Raw genomic sequence first — 21,697 nt, forward strand, 5'->3', positions numbered from 1 at the left:
GGTTAATATTTGATGTGTGGAGAAGATAAGGTTTGTGGGTTATGATTACTGCTATGGATTACTTTATTCCAATCCCTCAGAGCAGTGCAGAGAGCCTTGTGGACCCGGAAAGAACATCTTATCGTGCACCAGCAATAACACGAGGGGTTGCCGCGGTAACAGCTGTCCAGTTCTTTACTATCTCCGTTTATGAGGGGCACTATGAAACACAGCTCATCAGACATCACAGCTCCAGTTGTGTGCCATATCTGGCTTCTTTATTATCATGGAATTTTATGTTGAATGAATGAATGAATTTGAGCCATTTAAGAGTTATAGGTTATAGGTTTGGTTATAGTTTAACATTATTGGATTTTATACAAACAAAGTGTGCCTTAATGTTCGTAATTACCTTGTGCTATTTGTATTACAATTCAAAAATAATTTCTATACAATACTGAGATATACATTTTTACAAAAGGGTAAAGCGTAGAGTAGAGTAATATGTAGGGCCTGCGTTACAGTTAGGGTATGGGTCGGGGCTTGTTTTAATCAGCAGACATGCCCTTAATCAGGCAGATGACCCAGTGTTTGATAGTTCTGGAGTCTTTGTTAAGGTAGAGATGGAGCTCAGCTGTTCTCTGAATTTACAAGTCAGACGTTTGTGGGTAATAACCACCCACAGACGCGTCATCATTGTCTTCATTGTCTTCATCGTCGGCATCGTCGTCAACTTCGTTAACATCATCAACGTCGTCATCGTCGTCCTGCTCAGCCCGTTCTGGGATGATGGTCACCTCCTCCTTGGCGTTGGGGTCAATGTCTGTTTTAAACCAGACGGCCTTGTAGCCCTCGTCGTCTTTTCTCTCTTTGGTGAGGATGGGCTTCACCTCCTTGCCCCCCTCGCTCGTGCTGCTCTCAGCCAGGCTGCTGGCGTCGCTAAGGACCATCCCAAGCTGGGGCGCCACGGACCGGGTGACCGGCGCCTCAACTGCACGGGCCTTACTGGGCTTGACCTTGTCCATCATCAGATCTGGTTCATCTGAGTATCTGGAGCTGCGTGTGCTGCCCGAGTCGCCGGTGTTCTGGAAGCCCTCGTTAGAGTACTGCACTCCACTCTTCAGCCCTGGAGCAACCCCGGCCAGCTGCCACATGGGGGGAGGATTCACAACAGATATAGTCACAACCGTATGTGTGTGTGTGTATATACATGCATACATGCGTGTGTGTGGTTGTATGTGTGTGTGTGTATGTGTGTGTGTATACATGCATACATTCGTGTGTGTGGTTCTGTGTGTGTGTATACATGCACACATGCATGTGTGTGGTTGTGTGTGGTTGTGTGTGTGTGTGTGTGTGTGTGTGTGTGTGTGTGAGTGTGTATGTTTGTTTAACCCCTCTACTGCACCATGTGGCACACATATCAATAATCCCACTTCAAAACTACAAGTGTACACTATCACACTAAGGGACTATGAGTGTGTCCTCAGAGGGCATGTTGAGTTAAAGATTTAGCATGATACGTTTTAGCATAGATAGCTGGTATGTAGATTTGGCATGATAAGTTAGACAGATGGCATAGATAGCTAGGATAAAGATTTGGCATGATAAATTAGTCAGATGGCATAGAATGTGCTAATATGGAAACTCACATTGTTGTGGAAATGGCTGACTTCCTTGAGCTTTTTCCAGTCTGTTTTGTGGTTCTTGATGTGGACGGCCATGAGGGTGATGAAGAGCAGGCAGATGAGGAGCAGGACGCCTAGAGACGCCCCCAGAGCCGCCATGTCCTCCGTGCGATACGCACCAGCCTGGACCCTGGGGCCCTCTGCAGCACAGCACACAAACACACCAGACAGGAAAAATTACATCAAATGGAAAAAAAAAAAAAAATACAACCAAAAAAATAGAGGATAAAGTTTAGCCAAATAAAAGCACTAACACGGTAATAGACAATAAAAGACCAAGTTAAAACTAAGAGTAGACCAAAACCACAGAACCACAAATAAAAAACAGCCTCAGACTGGACTAAAATGTACTAAAAAGAGTATAGCACCTTGGGTTAATGCTAACCCTAACGCATAGCACCTAGGGTTAAACCCAGCGCTAACGCTAACGCATAGCACCTAGGGTTAACCCCATCACTAATGCTAACCCTAACGCATAGCACCTAGGGTTAACCCCATCGCTAACCCTAACCCATAGCACCTAGGGTTAACCCCAACGCTAACGCTAACCCTAACCCATAGCACCAAACAATCCAGGGAATGCAATGGGTTTGTAATGGGTGAGAGGACCTTGCTAATGTCTGCACTGGCTGTAGGGGAACCTCTGTCTCGGTTTTGTCAAGCTTCAGGAAGCTATTACCCATCCATAACATAATATTCTCTTGGCTGTCAAAGAGGTTCAGGTAAGACTAGGAGCCCCAGCATGCATGATCACGACTGCTCAGGTAAGACTAGGAGACCCAACCCCAGCATGCACGATCACGACTGCTCAGGTAAGATTAGGAGACCCAACCCCAGCATGCACGAACACGACTGCTCAGGTAAGACTAGGAGACCCAACCCCAGCATGCATGATCACGACTGCTCAGGTAAGATTAGGAGACCCAACCCCAGCATGCACGATCACGACTGCTCAGGTAAGATTAGGAGACCCAACCCCAGCATGCACGATCACGACTGCTCAGGTAAGACTAGGAGACCTAACCCCAGCATGCACGATCACGACTGCTCAGGTAAGACTAGGAGCCCCAGCATGCATGATCACGACTGCTCAGGTAAGACTAGGAGACCTAACCCCAGCATGCATGATCAACACTGCTCAGGTAAGATTAGGAGACCCAACCCCAGCATGCACGATCACGACTGCTCAGGTAAGATTTCTCTGATCTCTCTGATCTCTGTTTGGGGAATCAGACCCTACTCCAGTGATTGATTGCAAGCAATAGACTGAAGAGCAGCTTCTGAAGTAAAGTGTGTGTGCGTGCGTGCGTGCGTGCGTGCGTGCGTGCGTGCGTGCGTGCGTGCGTGCGTGCGTGTCCACAGGTATTTGAGTTATAGGAAGGTCCAGAGGAGACTGTACTATCACCTGTTGTGCTCTGTGGAGAGGTTGGCTCTGAGCTCTCAGGTGAAGTTATGTGGGAGGCACTACTAGTCATGACTTCTGAGGTGGCGGTTGACATGTCTGTGGTGGCTGTTGACATGTCTGTGGTGGCTGTTGACATGTCTGTGGTGGCCGTTGACATGTCTGTGGTGGCCGTTGAAGTGTCTGCAGTCGTAGATGGCATAGCTGTAGTAGTTGGCGTCTCTGAAGGAATATCAGGGACACAGGCGTGAAGCATGAGGCAGAGCAGCAAGCGGAGCAGCAGCCATGAACTGGTTTGGTTTTGAAGGGGCTAAATGCAAGTCTGACTCGGTCAGCTGCTGGATAGCGAGCTAAATGATTTCATACTCCCACCCCAAGCAGATAGGGGGCAGTGTGTCCAGTATATTTACTTAGTCAAGGCAAATACGTCTTAATTTAGGCATTCAAGCTTTTGAGCTAGCGGATAGGCTGAAGGAACATTAGCTGATAGGCAGGCAAAACTTAATAAAAAAAAACAGTCCCATAAAGTGTCCCATTTCTCTTCAAATTTATAAACACTATTTATTATGAATAACATTAATAAACATTATTTTAAAACAAACTGTCAAAATGTTTGCGATTAAAATGATTATTCCTGAGTGAGTGTTAGGCATGTGTTAGCAGTAGGCCCAGCTCCTCCCCTCTCACCTGGTGCCACCTCCACCTGCACCCAGCCCCACCCCTCTCACCTGGTGCCACCTCCACCTGCACAGCAGCCACATCCTCCTGACCGCTGACCGCGTCCACAGCACGGACCTGGAGACACCACAGGGAACAGGGCTCACAGGTTACACAAGATCAAACACACATACCACACACACACGTGCACACACACAGATTTAGATTCACACACACACACACACACACACACGTGCACACACACAGATTTAGATTCACACACACACACACACATGCACACACACACATTTAGATTCACACACACACACACATGCACACACACAGATTTAGATTCACACACACACACACACACACACACACACACACACACACACACACACACACTAACACAGAGATTTAGATTCACACACGCACAAACACATATTTAGATTCACACACACACACAGAGACACAGAGACATACAGACACACACAGATTAAGATTCACACATGCACAAACACATATTTAGATTCACACACACACATACAAATGTAGACACACACATGGATTTAGATGCACAAACACACACACAGACACACACACACAGACAGACATACGGACACACACAGATTAAAATTTACACACACATCACACACAAGCACATACAAATTTAGACACACACATGGATTTAGATGTAAACACGCACATATACACACACACACACACACACACACACACACACACACAGATAGGGAAGAGGACGCTCTTTACCTGGATGGACAGAGGGCCGGCAGGGACACTCCTTGTCATGAGTATGAAGCCCTGCTCTGTGATGGTGAAGTCACTGTTGTCCTGAACCTCATACGTCACGTCAGGATTCACCCCCTGTGAGACACAGACAAACAGTTCAGTTCAATTCCATTCCATTCTATTCATATTGCGCCAAAACAATAAAATTGCCGGTTTACAGAGCCCAGGCCTCGTTCTTCACACAACACACTTCACTTCCTCACACAACACACTTCACTTCTTCACACAACACAACACACTTCACTTCCTCCCACAACACACTTCACTTCCTCACACACACAACACACTTCACTTCACTTCCTCACACAACACACTTCACTTCCTCACACAACACAACACACTTAACTTCCTCACACACACAACACACTTCACTTTCTCAAACAACACACTTCACTTTATCAAACAACACAACACACTTCACTTCCTCACACAACACACTTCCCTTCCTCACACAACACAACACACTTCCTCACACAACACAACACACTTCACTTCCTCCCACAACACACTTCACTTCCTCACACACACAACACAACACACTTCACTTCCTCCCACAACACACTTCACTTCCTCACACACACAACACAACACACTTCACTTCCTCCCACAACACACTTCCCTTCCTCACACAACACAACACACTTCACTTCACTTCCTCACACAACACACTTCACTTCCTCACACAACACACTTCACACAACACACTTTGTCACACAACACACTTCCCGCCTTCTGGGAGACAGACAGTTTTTAGTTCTACTGTGCAACAAACTGATTTTAGTTCCTGGGTCAGATTGACTTTAATTCCCCCAAGATGGAATTCAGCTACCCTGCGAGACACACCCACTGTGGCGAGCTAGCCAGGGAGACTTCCCTGCAAGACACACCCACTGTGGCAAGCTAGCCAGGGAGACTTCCCTGCGAGACGGAGATCTCAGTTTGAATGCAACTTCTGTGCCCCATCCCCTGCATGACCCCATGCAGGGCCACTGGAACACACGCAGAACAAGGCAAAAGGAAGGCAGGTCTTACCTTGACGTGATACATACACTAACAGTGCCGAGATATGCTAGCTAACACATGGATTGACACAGTGGCTTTACAGCATCACAATTAACTAGGCAAAAAAGCTAACATTCCACACACAGACATTGGACACTTTTAGAACTCTCTAACAGTTCTACCACTAGTATTCTTCTGCAGAGCATCATGGAAACACTCAAAGGCTCTTACTTGCGTACACGGAAGCTTCACTACCCCATGCACATTACTCTGATGTGAGACAAACATTCATTAGCTCCTCTCTGAAACAAACATACTTTAGTTCCGCTCTGAGACAAACAGACATTAGTTCCTCTCTGAGACAACCAGACATTAGTTCCCCTCTGAACAAACAGACTTTACTTCCTCTCAGAGACAACCAGACTTTAGTTCCCGACTGAGACAAACATACTTAAGTGCCCCTTTTTTGATAAATGCCTGGGCTACATGTGCTGAGCAAATGTACTGAACATATGGAGAGGTCAGAGGTCAGAGGTCAGAGGTGCTCACATCAGCAAAGTCCTGGTCTGTGGCCTGCACCCTGAGCGGTTTGCTGGAGTCCTTCCCTTCCAGCACCAGACTGTCCACGCCTGCGTCCAAGGAGATGTAGCCTTCGTAGGCGTCCTTGTCAAACCGGGGTGGATGCAGGCTCATCTTCTTCACCTCCAGCACCACTGTTGTCGTGGCGAACTGATCTGGATTGGTCGTCTGATAAGCCTGTAAGGGGTTAGGTCATACCATCACACAACAGCAGCTACACGAAAAGCCTGCAAGCCGGCACACAACAGTAAAAAAGTTTAAAAGCTTCTGTCACTTTCTACTGTGATTATCGTGTAAATGACACCGACCTTCAAGGACGTAAAAGAGCTAAAGAGTCGACAAAAGAGAGATTACTGTATCTTAAAATGGTTTAGAAGATGGTTTGTGGGGTTTCTTTACCATAACTGTCAGAACAATAGGACCTGCCACATCAACAGGTTTCTGCATTGTAATATCTCCAGTGTTTGGGTTGATGGCAAAGATGTCATTCACGTTTCCTAAAGACCACAGGCAGACACAAGGAAGAATTATAGCGTAGAAAAGAGTAGAATTAGAGTAGAATTACGTTCTGCCAAACGACAGGAATGTTTAGTAAATGGACTGCATTTATATAGCGCTTTTCTACTCATAGAGCACTAGAGCGCTTTACACATTAAAGCCTCAGACATCTATCAATTCATACATCGATGGCGGAGGCTACTCTCTAAGTTGCCAACCTGCGCATCTGGAGCGGTTAGGGGTTCAGTGTCTTGCTCAAGGACACTTCGACACTTGGTGAGGAGGAGTCGGGATCCAACTAGCAACCTTTCAATTGCTAAACTCCTCTACCTCCTGAACCACTGTCACCCCATAAATAGTAATTGCAAGTGAAGTAAAGACAACACAACAAGATGCATATTTGTCGCAGCATGTGGTCATCGTGGTGTGATCCACTTAATAGTATAACATCTCCTGCATCAAACACAATAAACAGTGTCACATATCTCACCAATAAGAATACAGTACATGAGAAGCTACGGTTATACATCTACATTAATTAAGTCAGATGATGTTCTCACCCAAAGTGACGTAGCCTATAGTACAGTGCAGATAGGCTCTAGTCCACTGCATGTGTGCTCCTTCAACACGTGACTTTGGCAACCACCTGCTCGAGTGGCAGGAGCACGTTAGCCTGTCCTATAGACTAAGGGTGAACTCACCACTCAGCAATCTGTAGGAAATCGCTGCTTCGAGGCCCTTATCGCCGTCCATAGCATGAAGGCGTCCCGGCTGTAAAGGCAGAGTGCCAGTCTGGACAGGAGCAGATACATGGCTCAGCTACTGGTTACTGTCACATACGGCCTACTGGTTACTGTCACATACGGCCTACTGGTTACTGTCACATACGGCCTACTGGTCACATCTGGACCAATGGTTACTGGTCACATATCGCCTACTGGTACTGAAACACCAGGAACTATGACGTCAATTTACCTCTTGCTGTGTTGCAGTGACCTTTCCCTGGTAGCCTGAGTTGATGCAGACTTTGGCAAGGTTGATATCAGTCTCAACACAGGGCTGAAACCAGGGCGGCCGGTTGTCGATGTCTAAGATGTTGATGATGACTGTAGTGGTAGCGCTAAAAGATGGTGGGGCCGAGGTCTGTGTGTCCTGAAGTCAATGAAACAGCACACATGTTTTTACGCAGTGACACAGACACACAAGGCTCTCCATTTCTTGGAGCCTTCTTCTCAACAGGGAGTTGAGCCAAGTGGTTCAGTGCTTGTAAGAGTGATGGGGCTTCATCATCATGAGATTGAGAGGAGATTAGCTCTGTACTCACCTGGACAACCACAGTGAACTCCACTTTTTTAATAGTGTCATAATCAAGGCGCTTCTTCACCTTGATGGCCGGCAGGTTTATGTTCTGCAGATCAAAGTATTCCTGTTCGAACAAAATGGACATAGACAGTGTGAGATGAGTGTGTGTTTCTGTGAGACGTGCATGTTTCTGTGAGACGTGCATGTTTCTGTGAGATGTGTGTGTTTCTGTGAAATGTGTGTGTTTCTGTTAGATGAGTGTGTTTCTGTGAGTGTGTGAGATGAGTGTGTTTCTGTTAGATGAGTGTGTTTCTGTGAGATGTGTGTGTTTCTGTTAGATGAGTGTGTTTCTGTGAGATGAGTGTGTTTCTGTTAGATGAGTGTGTTTCTGTGATATGTGTGTGTTTCTGTGAGACATGCATGTTTCTGTTAGATGAGTGTGTTTCTGTGAGATGTGTGTGTTTATATGAGATGTGTGTGTTTCTATGAGATGTGTGTGCTTCTGTGAGAAGAGTGTGTTTCTATGAGATGTGTGTGTTTCTGTTAGATGAGTGTGTTTCTGTGAGATGTGTGTGTTTCTGTTAGATGAGTGTGTTTCTGTGAGGGGATTTTGGTATGACAAGAGTGTGTTTCTGTGAGGGGGGGGGGGTATGTGTGAGGTACGCGTGTAAAGTGTGTAAGAGGGGCAATCTTACCTGGGGGGGCACGATCCGGTAATACAGTGAGCCCAATCCATCAAGATCAGTGGCAGTCACACGGCCGACCTCTGTTTCCACAGCAACCAGCTACACACATCAGAAACATTACCCATATACCAGTCATGTCAGAACCCACACACACACACATCAGAACTACACACACACATCAGAGCTACACACACACATCAGAACCTACACACACACATCAGAACCTACACACACACAGCAGAACTACACACACATCATAACTGCACACACACATCAGATCTACACACACACACACATCAGAACCTACACACACATAAGAACTACACACACATCAGGAACATTACCCATATATCAGTCATGTCAGAACTACACACACACATCAGATCTAGCAGCATTTCCATGAGTCATTTGAGGATGTAACTGGTGCATCATAAACAGGCCCATAGGAATGTCATGCTGAAGGAGTGTGTGCTCACCTCATTGCCATGGGAATGTCATGCTGAAGGAGTGTGTGCTCACCTCGTTGCCATGGAAATGTCATGCTGAATGAGTGTGTGTTCACCTCGTTGCCATGGGAATGTCATGCTGAATGAGTGTGTGCTCACCTCATTGACTGCCAGTTCATAGGTCATCTTCTCAAATACTGGAGGGTTATCATTTATATTCCCCACGACGATTAAGACACTAATGGCAGCCTAGGGTGAAGGGGAGAGTCAATCAGTGTCCAGCCATACCACCAGGAGGACTTCTAATTCAATGCAGCTACAGGTTTGAGTTTGTTAAATACCACAGTTTATGATTAAATACCACAGTTTATGATTAAATACCAGAGTTTAGCATTAAATACCACAGTTTATGATTAAATACCACAGTTTAGCATTAAAGGAACAGTATGTAGCAATTGCACTTTAGGGTTATGGTTAGGATTAGCAATTTTACCTTAAAATAACAGCTTAAAAAAATTGAGATAGAGAGGGAGAGGTAGAGAGAGCGAGAGAGAGGGAGTGTGCAATCAGCATATGTTATGCTTCTATTATATATTTATACTTTTTTCGTTGATCATTTTTATTGAACATTTGTAATTGTTCAATAAAACGTCCTAATGTCCACATGTTAAGTCTGTCGGTCATGCTGTGTGTAGTCCCCATAGTAGTTAGCTGTAGCTGGCCCTAGTCCTACCCTAACAGCTTGACAATAAACTATTTAGGTTCCTTCTGACATCTGCATTGTCTGACAAAACAGTCCATGCGTTGGCACGCTAACAAGGAAGCTAAACCTTATGGTTGGCTGTGTCTGCCATTAGTGCGTATCTGTCGTTAGTGTGTGTCTGTCGTTAGTGTGTGTCTGTCGTTAGTGTGTGTCTGTCATGAGTGTGTGTCTGTCGTTAGTGTGTGTCTGTCGTTAGTGTGTGTCTGTCGTTAGTGTGTGTCTGTCGTTAGCGTGTGTCTGTCGTTAGTGTTTGTCTGTCGTTAGCGTGTGTCTGTCATGAGCGTGTGTCTGTCGTTAGTGTGTGTCTGTCGTTAGTGTGTGTCTGTCGTTAGTGTGTCTGTCGTTAGTGTGTCTGTCGTTAGTGTGTGTCTGTCGTTAGTGTGTGTCTGTCATGAGCGTGTGTCTGTCGTTAGTGTGTGTCTGTCGTTAGTGTGTCTGTCGTTAGTGTGTGTCTGTCGTTAGTGTGTGTCTGTCGTTAGTGTGTGTCTGTCATCAGCGTGTGTCTGTCGTTAATGTGTGTCTGTCGTTAGTGTGTGTCTGTCGTGAGTGTGTGTCTGTCGTTAGTGTGTGTCTGTCGTTAATGTGTGTCTGTCATGATCGTGTGTCTGTCGTTAGTGTGTGTCTGTCATTAGCGTGAGTCTGTCGTTAGTGTGTGTCTGTCATGAGTGTGTGTCTGTCGTTAGTGTGTGTCTGTCATGAGTGTGTGTCTGTCGTTAGTGTGTGTCTGTCATCAGCGTGTGTCTGTCATTAGTGTGTCTGTCGTTAGTGTGTGTCTGTCATGAGCGTGTGTCTGTCGTTAGTGTGTGTCTGTCGTTAGTGTGTCTGTCGTTAGTGTGTGTCTGTCGTTAGCGTGTGTCTGTCGTTAGTGTGTCTCTGTCATGAGCGTGTGTCTGTTGTTAGTGTGTGTCTGTCGTTAGTGTGTGTCTGTCGTTAGTGTGTCTGTCATGAGTGTGTGTCTGTCGTTAGTGTGTGTCTGTCGTTAGTGTGTGTCTGTCATCAGCGTGTGTCTGTCGTTAGTGTGTCTGTCGTTAGTGTGTGTCTGTCGTTAGTGTGTGTCTGTCATGAGTGTGTGTCTGTTGTTAGTGTGTGTCTGTCGTTAGTGTGTCTGTCGTTAGTGTGTGTCTGTCGTTAGTGTGTGTCTGTCGTTAGTGTGTCTCTGTCATGAGCGTGTGTCTGTCGTTAGTGTGTGTCTGTCGTTAGTGTGTCTGTCGTTAGTGTGTGTCTGTCATGAGCGCGTGTCTGTCGTTAATGTGTGTCTGTTGTTAGTGTGTGTCTGTCATGAGCGTGTGTCTGTCGTTAATGTGTGTCTGTCGTTAGTGTGTGTCTGTCGTTAGTGTGTGTCTGTCATGAGTGTGTGTCTGTCGTTAGTGTGTGTCTGTCGTTAGTGTGTCTGTCATCAGCGTGTGTCTGTCGTTAGTGTGTCTGTCGTTAGTGTGTGTCTGTCAAGAGCGTGTGTCTGTCGTTAGTGTGTGTCTGTCGTTAGTGTGTGTCTGTCGTTAGTGTGTCTGTCGTTAGTGTGTGTCTGTCGTTAGTGTGTGTCTGTCATGAGCGTGTGTCTGTCGTTAGTGCGTTAGCATCCGGGTGTGATGATCACTAACTGCACACAGAGGCAACTGTTTCTAATCTGACACTTGAATGACCAGAGGAAGGAAATTAAAATGTCACTCACGACGGTCTCAGCTTCTTTGGCACACCCAATCTCCAGACGATAATCTTTCAAAGTCTGGAACAATATTATCAAAGTGAAAGCAAGTCATCCTTCATTTGCCATAAAAAAATCACATTAAATAATTTTACTAACATATTCTATCATTTAATGAACATGTACCTCATAGTCTAAACCTATTTTCAGGACGACCCTTGGTCCTGTCAGGGCAAATGTCCCTCCGAAGTCGTCTCCGAGGGTGAGAGCCACCCCCTCTTGAACAATGATCGTGGTAATAACAGCATCCAATGCCGTGTTTTCAGGCAACTGGATGACCTGATCGCCAGGGGGAAGCTGGCAGACTACAAAAGAAGGACAGCAAACAGTGGTTTAGGCTTAGGGTTATGGTTAGGGTCAGGGTCAGGGTCAGACCCTAGACCACGACATGCTCCAGCCTCCCCCACCCTCTCAGTGTGGCCTCACAATTCACAGCACAATTAACTGACACCTCAACCAACAAACCAGCAGCACTTTCATGCCACTAGAAGCAAAATATGTCTTAGAAGGGTCAGATCTGGAACAACTACAACAACAACAACAACAACAACAACAGGAAGAATGACTAATAGAGAGGAATGATGATAGCGCTTTCATATCTATTAAGACAAGAGAGTTTTTCTATTGTACCCTGAGATGCCTGCGCCACAGCACCTAACTGCCCGGAGGGCTATCTACCCTACCCAGAGCTGCATCCGCCACAGCACCTTACTCCCTCGAGGGCTATCTACCCTACCCAGAGCTGCATGCGCCACAGCACCTAACTGCCCCGAGGGCTACTCACAGGTCTGCTGGGCCTGACATTGCCCTAGGAGGGTCAGCAGGAGCAGGGCGGCGGGGATCAGGGTCCCTGGGGTGCGGAGGCCCGGACGGGTCATGCCTGCTGGAGAAGCACACGTCTGGAGAGCAGTCCTGACGCACAGCAACCTCTCCTACAGGAGCCAGAGGAGGAAAATGGAGGCAAAGCTCTCGCGTTGAGTGAGACTGACTGTCTTATCAAAGTTTATGGCCCAGAGCTCATCTGAGCTGGACTTTCACCTCTATAAAAACTGAAAACACATCTGCTGGTGGGAAGGCTAGTCAGGGTTTATTGGCCTTATGCGGACAGAGCTACTGCCTTTGGACTGGGGTGGTTTCCTTTGAGACATAAACAGGTGAACACAAATGTACTTTGGATTTTTAAAAGAGGAATTGTTGGATTATGATAGGGTGAACCCTCCCATATCAGAAAGTGAAGAAAGCAGTTCAAATCTACATGATCTATTGGATTTGGATGCATAGATGAATTGCATGCAATCAAAGTCATGGACGATCAAGTCCTGGAATGGTCATCTGTGTATCACTTTATTACTCTTGACTGTAAGGGCGATGCCTGAGATAGTTACGTGGGGTGTTTTAGTAGCTAAGGTTTCTAATCTCTCTGGCTCAGGTTTGAGTTAGAGGTTAGAGTTAAAGTTAGAGTTAGATTGACAGTTAAAGGTAAAGTTAAAGTTAGAGGTTAGAGTTTTAGAGTTTTAGAGTTAGAGTTAAACTTAGTTAGGGTTTGTTCTCAATATCCATATCATTATGGATGTGCTTGCTGGTTGGTTGGCTGAATGTTGGCAATGCACACACACAGGTATTATACAATGAGATCAACTTTATTCAAGTAAAAAACAGGGGCTTTTAACACAGGGTATAGACAGTCGAACAGGAAAATGGGACAGATATGAAACATGTTGAGTGAAGGCACGACACAACTTCCTGCTGAGGGCCTGGCTGCCCTTTAAGGGTATCTGTCTTGGTGTGGGATGGCAGTGTGATCTGAGGCGTCCTGAGCTGAGCTCCTCCCTCTAGCTGTTCCTCCAGTATCCCAGCAGGCCTCTGGTTTCTGGCCACTGGTCACTGGTACACAGCAGGGCACATGTACTGCTTCAGCAGGGCGTTCACTCTCTCTGTGTCTCCACCCAAACCACTGGGAACAAGCGACATAGAGTCAGACAACACACACACACACACACACACACTGTCAGACAATACACACACACACAGTCCTTTCCTCCTAGGCATCTACATTGTCACTCACAATCATGCATATTGTATCATAGGGTCAGACCCATTCTTGTACTATATCTGTTACCACCCCACTCCTTTTGAACATGTTCTCCCTATGTGTATGTGATTTGTGTATGTTGTGTCTGTGAGTTGTATAAGTTGTATAAGCTACTGGATGTCCTAAAATGATTTCCCTTGGTATAAATAAAGTATCTATCTATCTATCTATCAGTCATACACCACACACACACAGTCATACAACACACACACACAGTCATACAACACACACACACACACTCAGAAAACACACACACACACACACACACACACACACACACACACATACATACTAATATCACAAAGTACAGTCATACATACATACAAAGATCACAGTGCAGTCATACATACATACATACATAGATACATACTAACACACATCACATCACACAGACAAAAGCATAGACCTATACTTACAATGATATCTCTAACCACATAGGGTCGCCCAGTACACTCAAATACACTAGTCGTGTGTCTTACTTCCCCAGTAAAGTGTGCTATAGTGCTTGTGGATGTTGTGTGTGTTATTAGTCTTTAGTGTTTAGTTAAGTCACTTCCCCAGTAAAGTGTGCTCTAGTGCTTGTGGGTGTTGTAGTCTTTAGTGTCCTTGGAGGACGCCGGCAATGAAGCCCTACAGCAGCACCTTTTCTTGGAGTTCTGCATGCGGCGCAGGAAGCCGCAGATGGAGGTGATCTTGGCCTTTGACCTCAGGTACTCTGCGTAGCGGTTGGAGAACTCGATGTCGCCCAGCTGCCTGACGTAGCGGTTGGAGAACTCGATGTCACTCTGCTGGCTGCCGTGGAAAGGTGAGCTCTGGGGAAGCCTAAGGAACTCTGGGGCGTCACTAGTGTGTGTCAACAAAATTGCTAGAGAGTGTGTGTGTGTGTGTGTGTGTGTGTGAGTGTGTGTGTGTGTGTGTGTGTCTGTGCGTGTGTGTACATACTACATGTGTGCGTCTGTGTGTGTGCGTGCGTGTGTGTGTGTGTGTGTGTGTTTGTGTGTGTGTGTGTGTGTGAAACACTGATGACCAGTGTCTTACCCTTGCCTCCTCTCAGAGAGGGTGTTTATTGCGTCCTCCATCAGCAGACTGTTATCTGGCTGGCTGATTCTTCTATCAATATCCACCTCTTCTTCCATTCTAAATTAAACAAATGCCAGATATTTAGATCTCCAGCAAAAATGAAACAATAGACAACTAAATATATAAAATAGATTTCTTTGGGGCTCATGTTTTGCAAAAAGATTTGTGAATGGCCAATGCATTGATGAACAGAATATTCTGTATTGCAGGAGAGTGAAGGACGGTGGACAAAGTCAGTTCAGACAGGACAGAGTGGTACTACAATTAAAGTCACTGGAATGACTTTTTGTATAATTAAATCTATCATCTCACATACACACACAGCCAGAGACAGACAGACAGCGGATAGTAAGAGTTCTAATGTGTGAGACAGACAGACAGACAGCGGATAGTCCATGGGACTGGAGTAGCTTCTCTGTTCAGAGCAATGAAGTGATTCCTTACCGGTTCAGATGTGGGTGCGAGACTGCCACCTGGAGGACAACTGCTGTCACCAGGACAATGTGCAATAAGCTGACAATCATGGCCATGGTGTCAAACTGTGGGAAAGAGAGCAGAGGGCATGAGAGGACACAACTCAGCCTGCTAACACAACTCAGCTTACTAACACAACTCAGCCTGCTAACACAACTCAGCTTACTAACACAACTCAGCTTGCTAACACAACTCAGCCTGCTAACACAACTCAGCTTACTAACACAACTCAGCTTGCTAACACAACTCAGCCTGCTAACACATCTTAGCCTTCGAGCGCAATCTCCTCAGAGAGAAACAAAAGCTTCATCCTCAGCCATACGAACACACAGTGAATTGTTAGCGAAAATGTATGACAACTCAGGTTGAGGATCCAAAAGAGAGCAGGGCCCTGAACCCTTACTTACCTGTGGACAGATACAGCCCTGAGTCCCAAACTCACCTGTGGACAGATACAGCCCTGAGTCCCAAACTCACCTGTGGACAGATACAGCCCTGAGTCCCAAACTCACCTGTGGACAGGTACAGACAGGTGCAGTTACAAGAGTTGTCAGCCCAGAGTGATGGAGGAACCCCTGACACATGGCTTTATTTAAGCAAGACTCCATCTGTCATTGACACAAATGTTTATAGCCATGCATATTTGCCCATGTCATTACACCTATTTGTCATCGGTTTTCCCTGGAGGCCTGATTGCCGGTTTGTGTGACCAGATTAGCCAAGCCAAATACCAGCTCAGGCCAACACTGGCCTAATTGGGCTTGAACAGCGCAGATTGCATCCTATTGCCATTTGATACAGGTGTGTTTCTAGATTAGGTAACTGAAAAATCAATGTGGGACGACAGATTAACTCTCTGACTGCTACTCGGGGGCGCGTGCAGACGGGATATGACTCACACACACACGGGTGACATCATGGACAGAATATTGAAATAACACGTCCTCAGCCTCTTCCTGTGCCAGAGAGGGGAACTACACAAATAAGTTCAGGACTGCAGCCACCAGCCTGACACAAGTTTATTCAGCTTATCAGAATGATTTTGATTGAGAATGATTTTGCTGTACAGGACATTTGAAATCAGCAGGGGGTGCTACAGAGCTGTCCTAGATATAAACACTCAACACATCACCCAATACACCCATATTCACTACCACTCTCCTCTGCAGGACAGGTGAGGGAGACTAACCCCCCCCCCCCTTTCCTCTGCAGGACAGGTGAGTGAGACTAAACCCCCCCCCCCCCCCTTTCCTCTGCAGGACAAGTGAGAGAGAGAGAGACAGAGGGAGAGAGAGAGAGGAATGACCGTGAGGTCACCAGTTGAGACAGATCAGTTCTCATGTTGAAAACATTGAATTATCACCGGTTACCCGCTCCAAAGCTCCAGCCTCCTACACCATTGAAGAAAATCACTTTATTAATCATTTGAATGCTCTCGTTCCCTGCTCCTCTGTTCTCAAGGGGACAGATGGTCCTGTCTGAAGTCATTTGCCTTTTCTGTTTCCTGCACTTGGTGGAGATTAAAAGTACTTCGTAGTCATTTTGATATTCAAAAGTAAATCTTCTGAGGTTAATTTGATGGTTCAGTACACTGCATCTTACACTGATGGGGAAATAATGATGTAAATAAAACATTCTGGCGGATTTAATGAAAGGAATATTTTCACAAGCAGATGAGGCCACTCATGATTCTGTACACTGTGTGTGTGTGTGTGTGTGTGTGTGTGTATGTGTGTACATGCGCATGTGTGAATGAGGGAATGTGTGTGTGTGTGTGTGTATATGGAGCCACACAGTTAATGAGAATTTGTGTGATGAAAACGGTCCACATTTGTTTGACCAGTTTGCACTGATTTAATTAGACTTCAGAAAGGAGCAAACCAGCAAAGGCCACTAGACTGAGAAGAGGACGGTGGATGTCTTCTGCTTCACTGGTCATGTGAGCCTCAGCTCAATAACACAGCGTGCTGTCAGTTTATAGATAAAGGCATCTAGTGGATGAATAAACTCAATGATGTGATGATCAAAGCGCTTCATTCGGCCCCTGCTGGGTAAAGAGAGGTGAGGGGGCGGGACACACTGCTTACGATCCATTACAAAACGTGAGTGTGTGAGCGTGAGTGTGTGTGTGTTTGTGTGTGTGTGCGTTTGTGTGTGTGTGTTTGTGTGTGTGTGTGTGTAAATATAAAAAGCAACATAGTGCTGAGGATCCGTAACCACACTGTGAGTGTGTATGGGTGTGTGTGTGTGTGTGTGTGTTTATTTGTGTATGGGTGTGTGAGTATGTGTGTATGAGTGTGTGTACGTGTATGTGTGTGTGTGTGTGTGTGTGAATATAAAAAGCAGCACAGTGCTGAGGATCCGTTACCACTAGGGCTGAACGATTAATTGCATTTGCGATTTAATCACGATATGATAGAACACGATTTTCTAACCGCAACGTTCGCGATTAAAAAACGTGGTCTAAAAAATAAATAAATAAATAAATTAAACACACAGTGTTTAAAAAGTGCATGCCTAGTGTTTATACTTAAAATGACTTTTTTTAATTACTTAAATGCACAGTGGCAAAGCCACCGATTTGTTGTTCTTGTTTCTGTAATGAGCAGTTAAATAAAAATGTGGGAAAGAATATTTTACACTAAATGTATCAAATATTGTGTTGGTCATATTTAAATCATTCATCACGTTTTGTTGGGGAAAAAAAGAGGATAAAAAAAATCGCATATTAAATCGCAATCGCAATATTTTGGTAAAAAATCGCAATTAGATTATTTTCCCAAATCGTTCAGCCCTAGTTACCACACTGTGAGGCTCCACCGGAAAATATGTATGCATTCCAATCAGAGAGATGTCATTGCTCACTGAAGAGAAGAGAAGAGAAGAGGAGAGAGGAGAACAGAAGAGAAGAGAGGAGAGGAGATGAGGAGAGAGGAGAGGAGAACAGAAGAGAGGAGAGGAGGAGAGAGGAGAGGAGAACAGAAGAGAAGAGAAGAGAAAAGGTGAGGAGAGAGGAGAGAAGACTGCTGTGCTCACACCCCTCTTAAACAGGAGGGGCGAGGAGCTCTACCCAACACCAGTCCCAACACCAGTCCAAACAGGAGCTCTACCCAACACCAGTCCCAACACCAGTCCAAACAGGAGCTCTACCCAACACCAGTCCCAACACCAGTCCAAACAGGAGCTCTACCCAACACCAGTCCCAACACCAGTCCAAAACAGGAGCTCTACCCAACACCAGTCCCAACACCAGTCCAAAACAGGAGCTCTACCCAACACCAGTCTAAAACAGGTGAGGAAAAAGGAAGGTAGCTGGTGGAAAGTGGGGGGGGGGGGAGGCACTTGGATCCTCTCCAGTCCACTTTACTTTGTCACAATCCATGGGTACTGGACACACAACGCTGCTCAACGCTGGCATCATATCCACATGCATGACTGGCATCGATGGCATCATATCCACACGCATGGATGGCATCGCTGGCATCATATGTACACGCTTGGATGCCATCCATGGCACCATAAAGATATTTGTGACTGGCATCGATGGCACCATATAGATATTAGTGACTGGCATCGATAGCGCCATATAGATATTAGTGACTGGCATCGATGGCACCATACAGATATTACTGACTGGTATTGATGGCACCATATAGATATTAGTGACTGGCATCGATGGCACCATATAGATATTATGGATGGCACTTAATGTCCATGCTGTACATGTGTGCAACCATAGTTGTAGTAATTGTAGTTGTAGTAGTACGTGTAGTAGTTGTAGGAGTTGTTGTATTTCTGTCATTTCTGCTAAATCCAGAGCCAGTGTTCATGTCGGCCATCCCGTGCTGTGCTGTGCATTAGACTCCTCCCACCACTAATGCCCACTGTGACCCAACACAGCGGGCCCATGCCCTCATGACCCCATGACGCCCTGGCAACAGTGAAATGGCGAGTGAGCACAGTGCCCTCATCCAGCATGGTGCCCGCTGCTCTGCCCGCCCACAGACCAAGCCAAACCAATCTGAGTAATAGGACGGATGGCAGCGGCAGCCAACGTGGGCCATCTGTGGCACCCCTGCCATCTGCACACCGCACCGGCCAGCTGACATTCCTGTTTGTGGGCTTACTTATCTGTGCACGACAACAGGCCTATGGACAGTGTGTGTGTGTGTGTGTGTGTGTGTGTGTGTGTGTGTGTGTGTGTGAGAGCAGAACAGGGCAGTGGTCTCTGTGAGAGAGAAACAACATCAAAGCCCTCAACAAGTCAGCACACTCGACCACAGGATATCAGCACCCCTGCCCAGCGTAAAGGAGGACCCAGCACACTTACACAGAGACCAAAGGTTAGATGGCAGAAACCAAAGGTTAGATGGCCAGGGGCCTCTGATGTCAAGCAATGGAAATGCATCAATTTTCATTTTTAAATCATTTTGGAAGGGTATAGCAGAGAATAAATTGAATCGCATGGGTGATATAACAAAATGAAATAAAAAAAGAAAAAGAAGTGCAGAATGTAACTGCTGTAATTGCAAGTTACGCACTAGTCGAAGTGCCAGTTAGGACGGGAAATGCTCTCTGAAGAGTTGGGTCTTCGAAAGCTTCTTAAAGGTAGAGAGGGACGCCCCTGCTCTGGTAGTGCTGGGTAGTTCATTCCACCAACGTGGAACTACAAATGAGAATAGTCTGGACTGCCGTACTTGCACAGACGGCAGTGCCAAACGACGCTCACTAGAAGAGCGCAGCATCCTGGGTGTAACATTTGCCCTTACAAGAGCATTTAGGTAGGTGGGAGCCGAACCATCAAGCACTCTGTAGGAGAATAAGTGACTTGAACTTAAATAGAAAGGCTGATTCGAGAAATAAGGCAGCTGAAGAAGCAATGGAGACGAGCAGATGATGAACAGAGAGAAGGTATTAATGTACTGCACTCAGAGGTGAACAGCAAACTGGCTGAATGATGACTGTGGTGTATTAATAACGAGACGGTCGTATTACACACGTTGATATTTACTGAGAACTGTAATTCAACACAGCATCCATTAAGGCAGGTAACGTTCAACTAACGTATACATGAGCTTGCGCAGTGCGCATCAATCACTAAAGTGATATGATCCAATCAGTACATCACATTACCTCCCCTTTTAGATTAAAGGTAACTTAACACATTCCACCACAAAAAGTACCTTAGTCATTATTGCTATGAGTATCAATTTAACCTAACTTAACTTTGGTCTTTTAACTCACTGACTGCTGTTGACTTCTTATTTCAACTTAAACATTAAATAAACTAGCATCAGTAATCAAGTTATCAAAACAAACAACTCAAGTTTCAATCAGTCTTTAGAGCTTCTTATTACCACATTCAGTCCTGGTAACGCTCTGGACGCCTAGTAGTCCGCTCTGAGCGCCGCAAAGCCACTGGAACAGGGTCAGGTGGTTCAGGCAGCTGTACCTGCTCTGATGTTGTGGGCGCTGTTCTGGCACACTCCTTTACCTGCTCCGCTGGTGGACTTGTGTCTTCATCAGGCTGTAGCTCTGAAGTCTCTGGAGTGCTGCGTGGTCTGAGCTGGTCTCCGTGACGCCGGTACACTTGTTCAGTACTCTCACCTTGTACCCTGTCTGACACAGGTCCAGTTTGTTGTCTTATCACTCCTGGAATCCATCTAGGCTTTTCTCCTGCTGTGTTACGCAGATATACCTGTTCATCCATATCAAACTGTCTCTCCGCAGCATGCTGGTCATGTTCTTCCTTCTGACGATACTGCTTTCTTCTCACCCTTTCTCTGATGCTTGGCTTCAGGAAGTCCAGTCTGGTTCTGATATGTCTCTTTAAGAACAAATCTGCTGGTGACTCACCCGTTGTGCTGTTGGGGGTAGTACGATACCACAGCAAAAAGTGAGAAACTTTGTCCTCGATACTGAGATCATCCTTTGCCAGCTTTTTCATTCCAGCTTTGAAGGTGGAGACATATCTCTCTGCTAAGCCATTCGTGGCAGGGTGTCTCGGAGCACCTGTTGTGTGTAGAATTCCGTTTCTCTTCGTAAACTGCTGAAATTCATCAGACATGAAAGTTGCTGCATTGTCTGTGACGATTTGCTCTGGGACTCCGTAGGATGCAAATAATCTTTTCAATCTTGTGATTGTGGCTGTGGAAGTTGTCTGCATCATTTTGTACACTTCCAGCCACTTTGAAAATGCATCGACCACGATCATGAACATACTGCCCATTAATGGCCCTGCAAAGTCAATGTGGAGTCTTTTCCAAACATCCCCAGGGAACTCCCATGGGTGCAGTGGGCTTTGACGCGGCATGCGTTGCTCTAGTTGGCAGGTTTCACATTCTTTGCAGACTTTTTCAATGTGCATGTCAATATTAGGCCACCAGACATATTGTCTAGCTATTGACTTCATCTTTACAATGCCAGGATGCCCACCGTGTACCTCCTTGAGCACTGCTGTTCTCAGCTTCACTGGTGCAATCACTCGTGTGCCCCATAGAACACAACCTTGTTCAACAGACAGTTCATCTCTCTTCT

At 45.9% G+C, this 21,697-nt stretch overlaps 1 protein-coding gene across 2 annotated transcripts; it reads right to left on the bottom strand.

The window, feature by feature from the left end:
* Positions 1–230: 230 nt before the first annotated feature.
* Positions 231–12,480, bottom strand: cdhr5b (cadherin-related family member 5b). 2 transcript variants are annotated; one of them, XM_031564733.2, is made up of 15 exons: positions 12,299–12,480; positions 11,641–11,819; positions 11,482–11,535; positions 9,209–9,298; positions 8,613–8,702; positions 7,940–8,041; positions 7,591–7,767; positions 7,317–7,407; positions 6,517–6,614; positions 6,088–6,294; positions 4,498–4,611; positions 3,798–3,864; positions 3,073–3,291; positions 1,632–1,807; positions 231–1,124 (listed from the first exon to the last, which is right to left on the bottom strand). In XM_031564733.2, the coding sequence occupies exons 1-15, from the start codon at positions 12,390–12,392 to the stop codon at positions 627–629; spliced, it is 2,256 nt and encodes a 751-aa protein (XP_031420593.1). In that variant the 5' UTR covers positions 12,393–12,480; the 3' UTR covers positions 231–626. The 2 variants fall into 2 exon arrangements, with proteins under 2 accessions (XP_031420593.1, XP_031420594.1); XM_031564734.2 differs by lacking the exon at positions 3,073–3,291 and having other exon boundaries at positions 12,299–12,479.
* Between the last annotated feature and the right edge of the window lie 9,217 nt (positions 12,481–21,697).

The sequence above is a fragment of the Clupea harengus genome, chromosome 3 (genome assembly GCF_900700415.2).
Source record: "Clupea harengus chromosome 3, Ch_v2.0.2, whole genome shotgun sequence".
NCBI lineage: Eukaryota > Metazoa > Chordata > Actinopteri > Clupeiformes > Clupeidae > Clupea > Clupea harengus.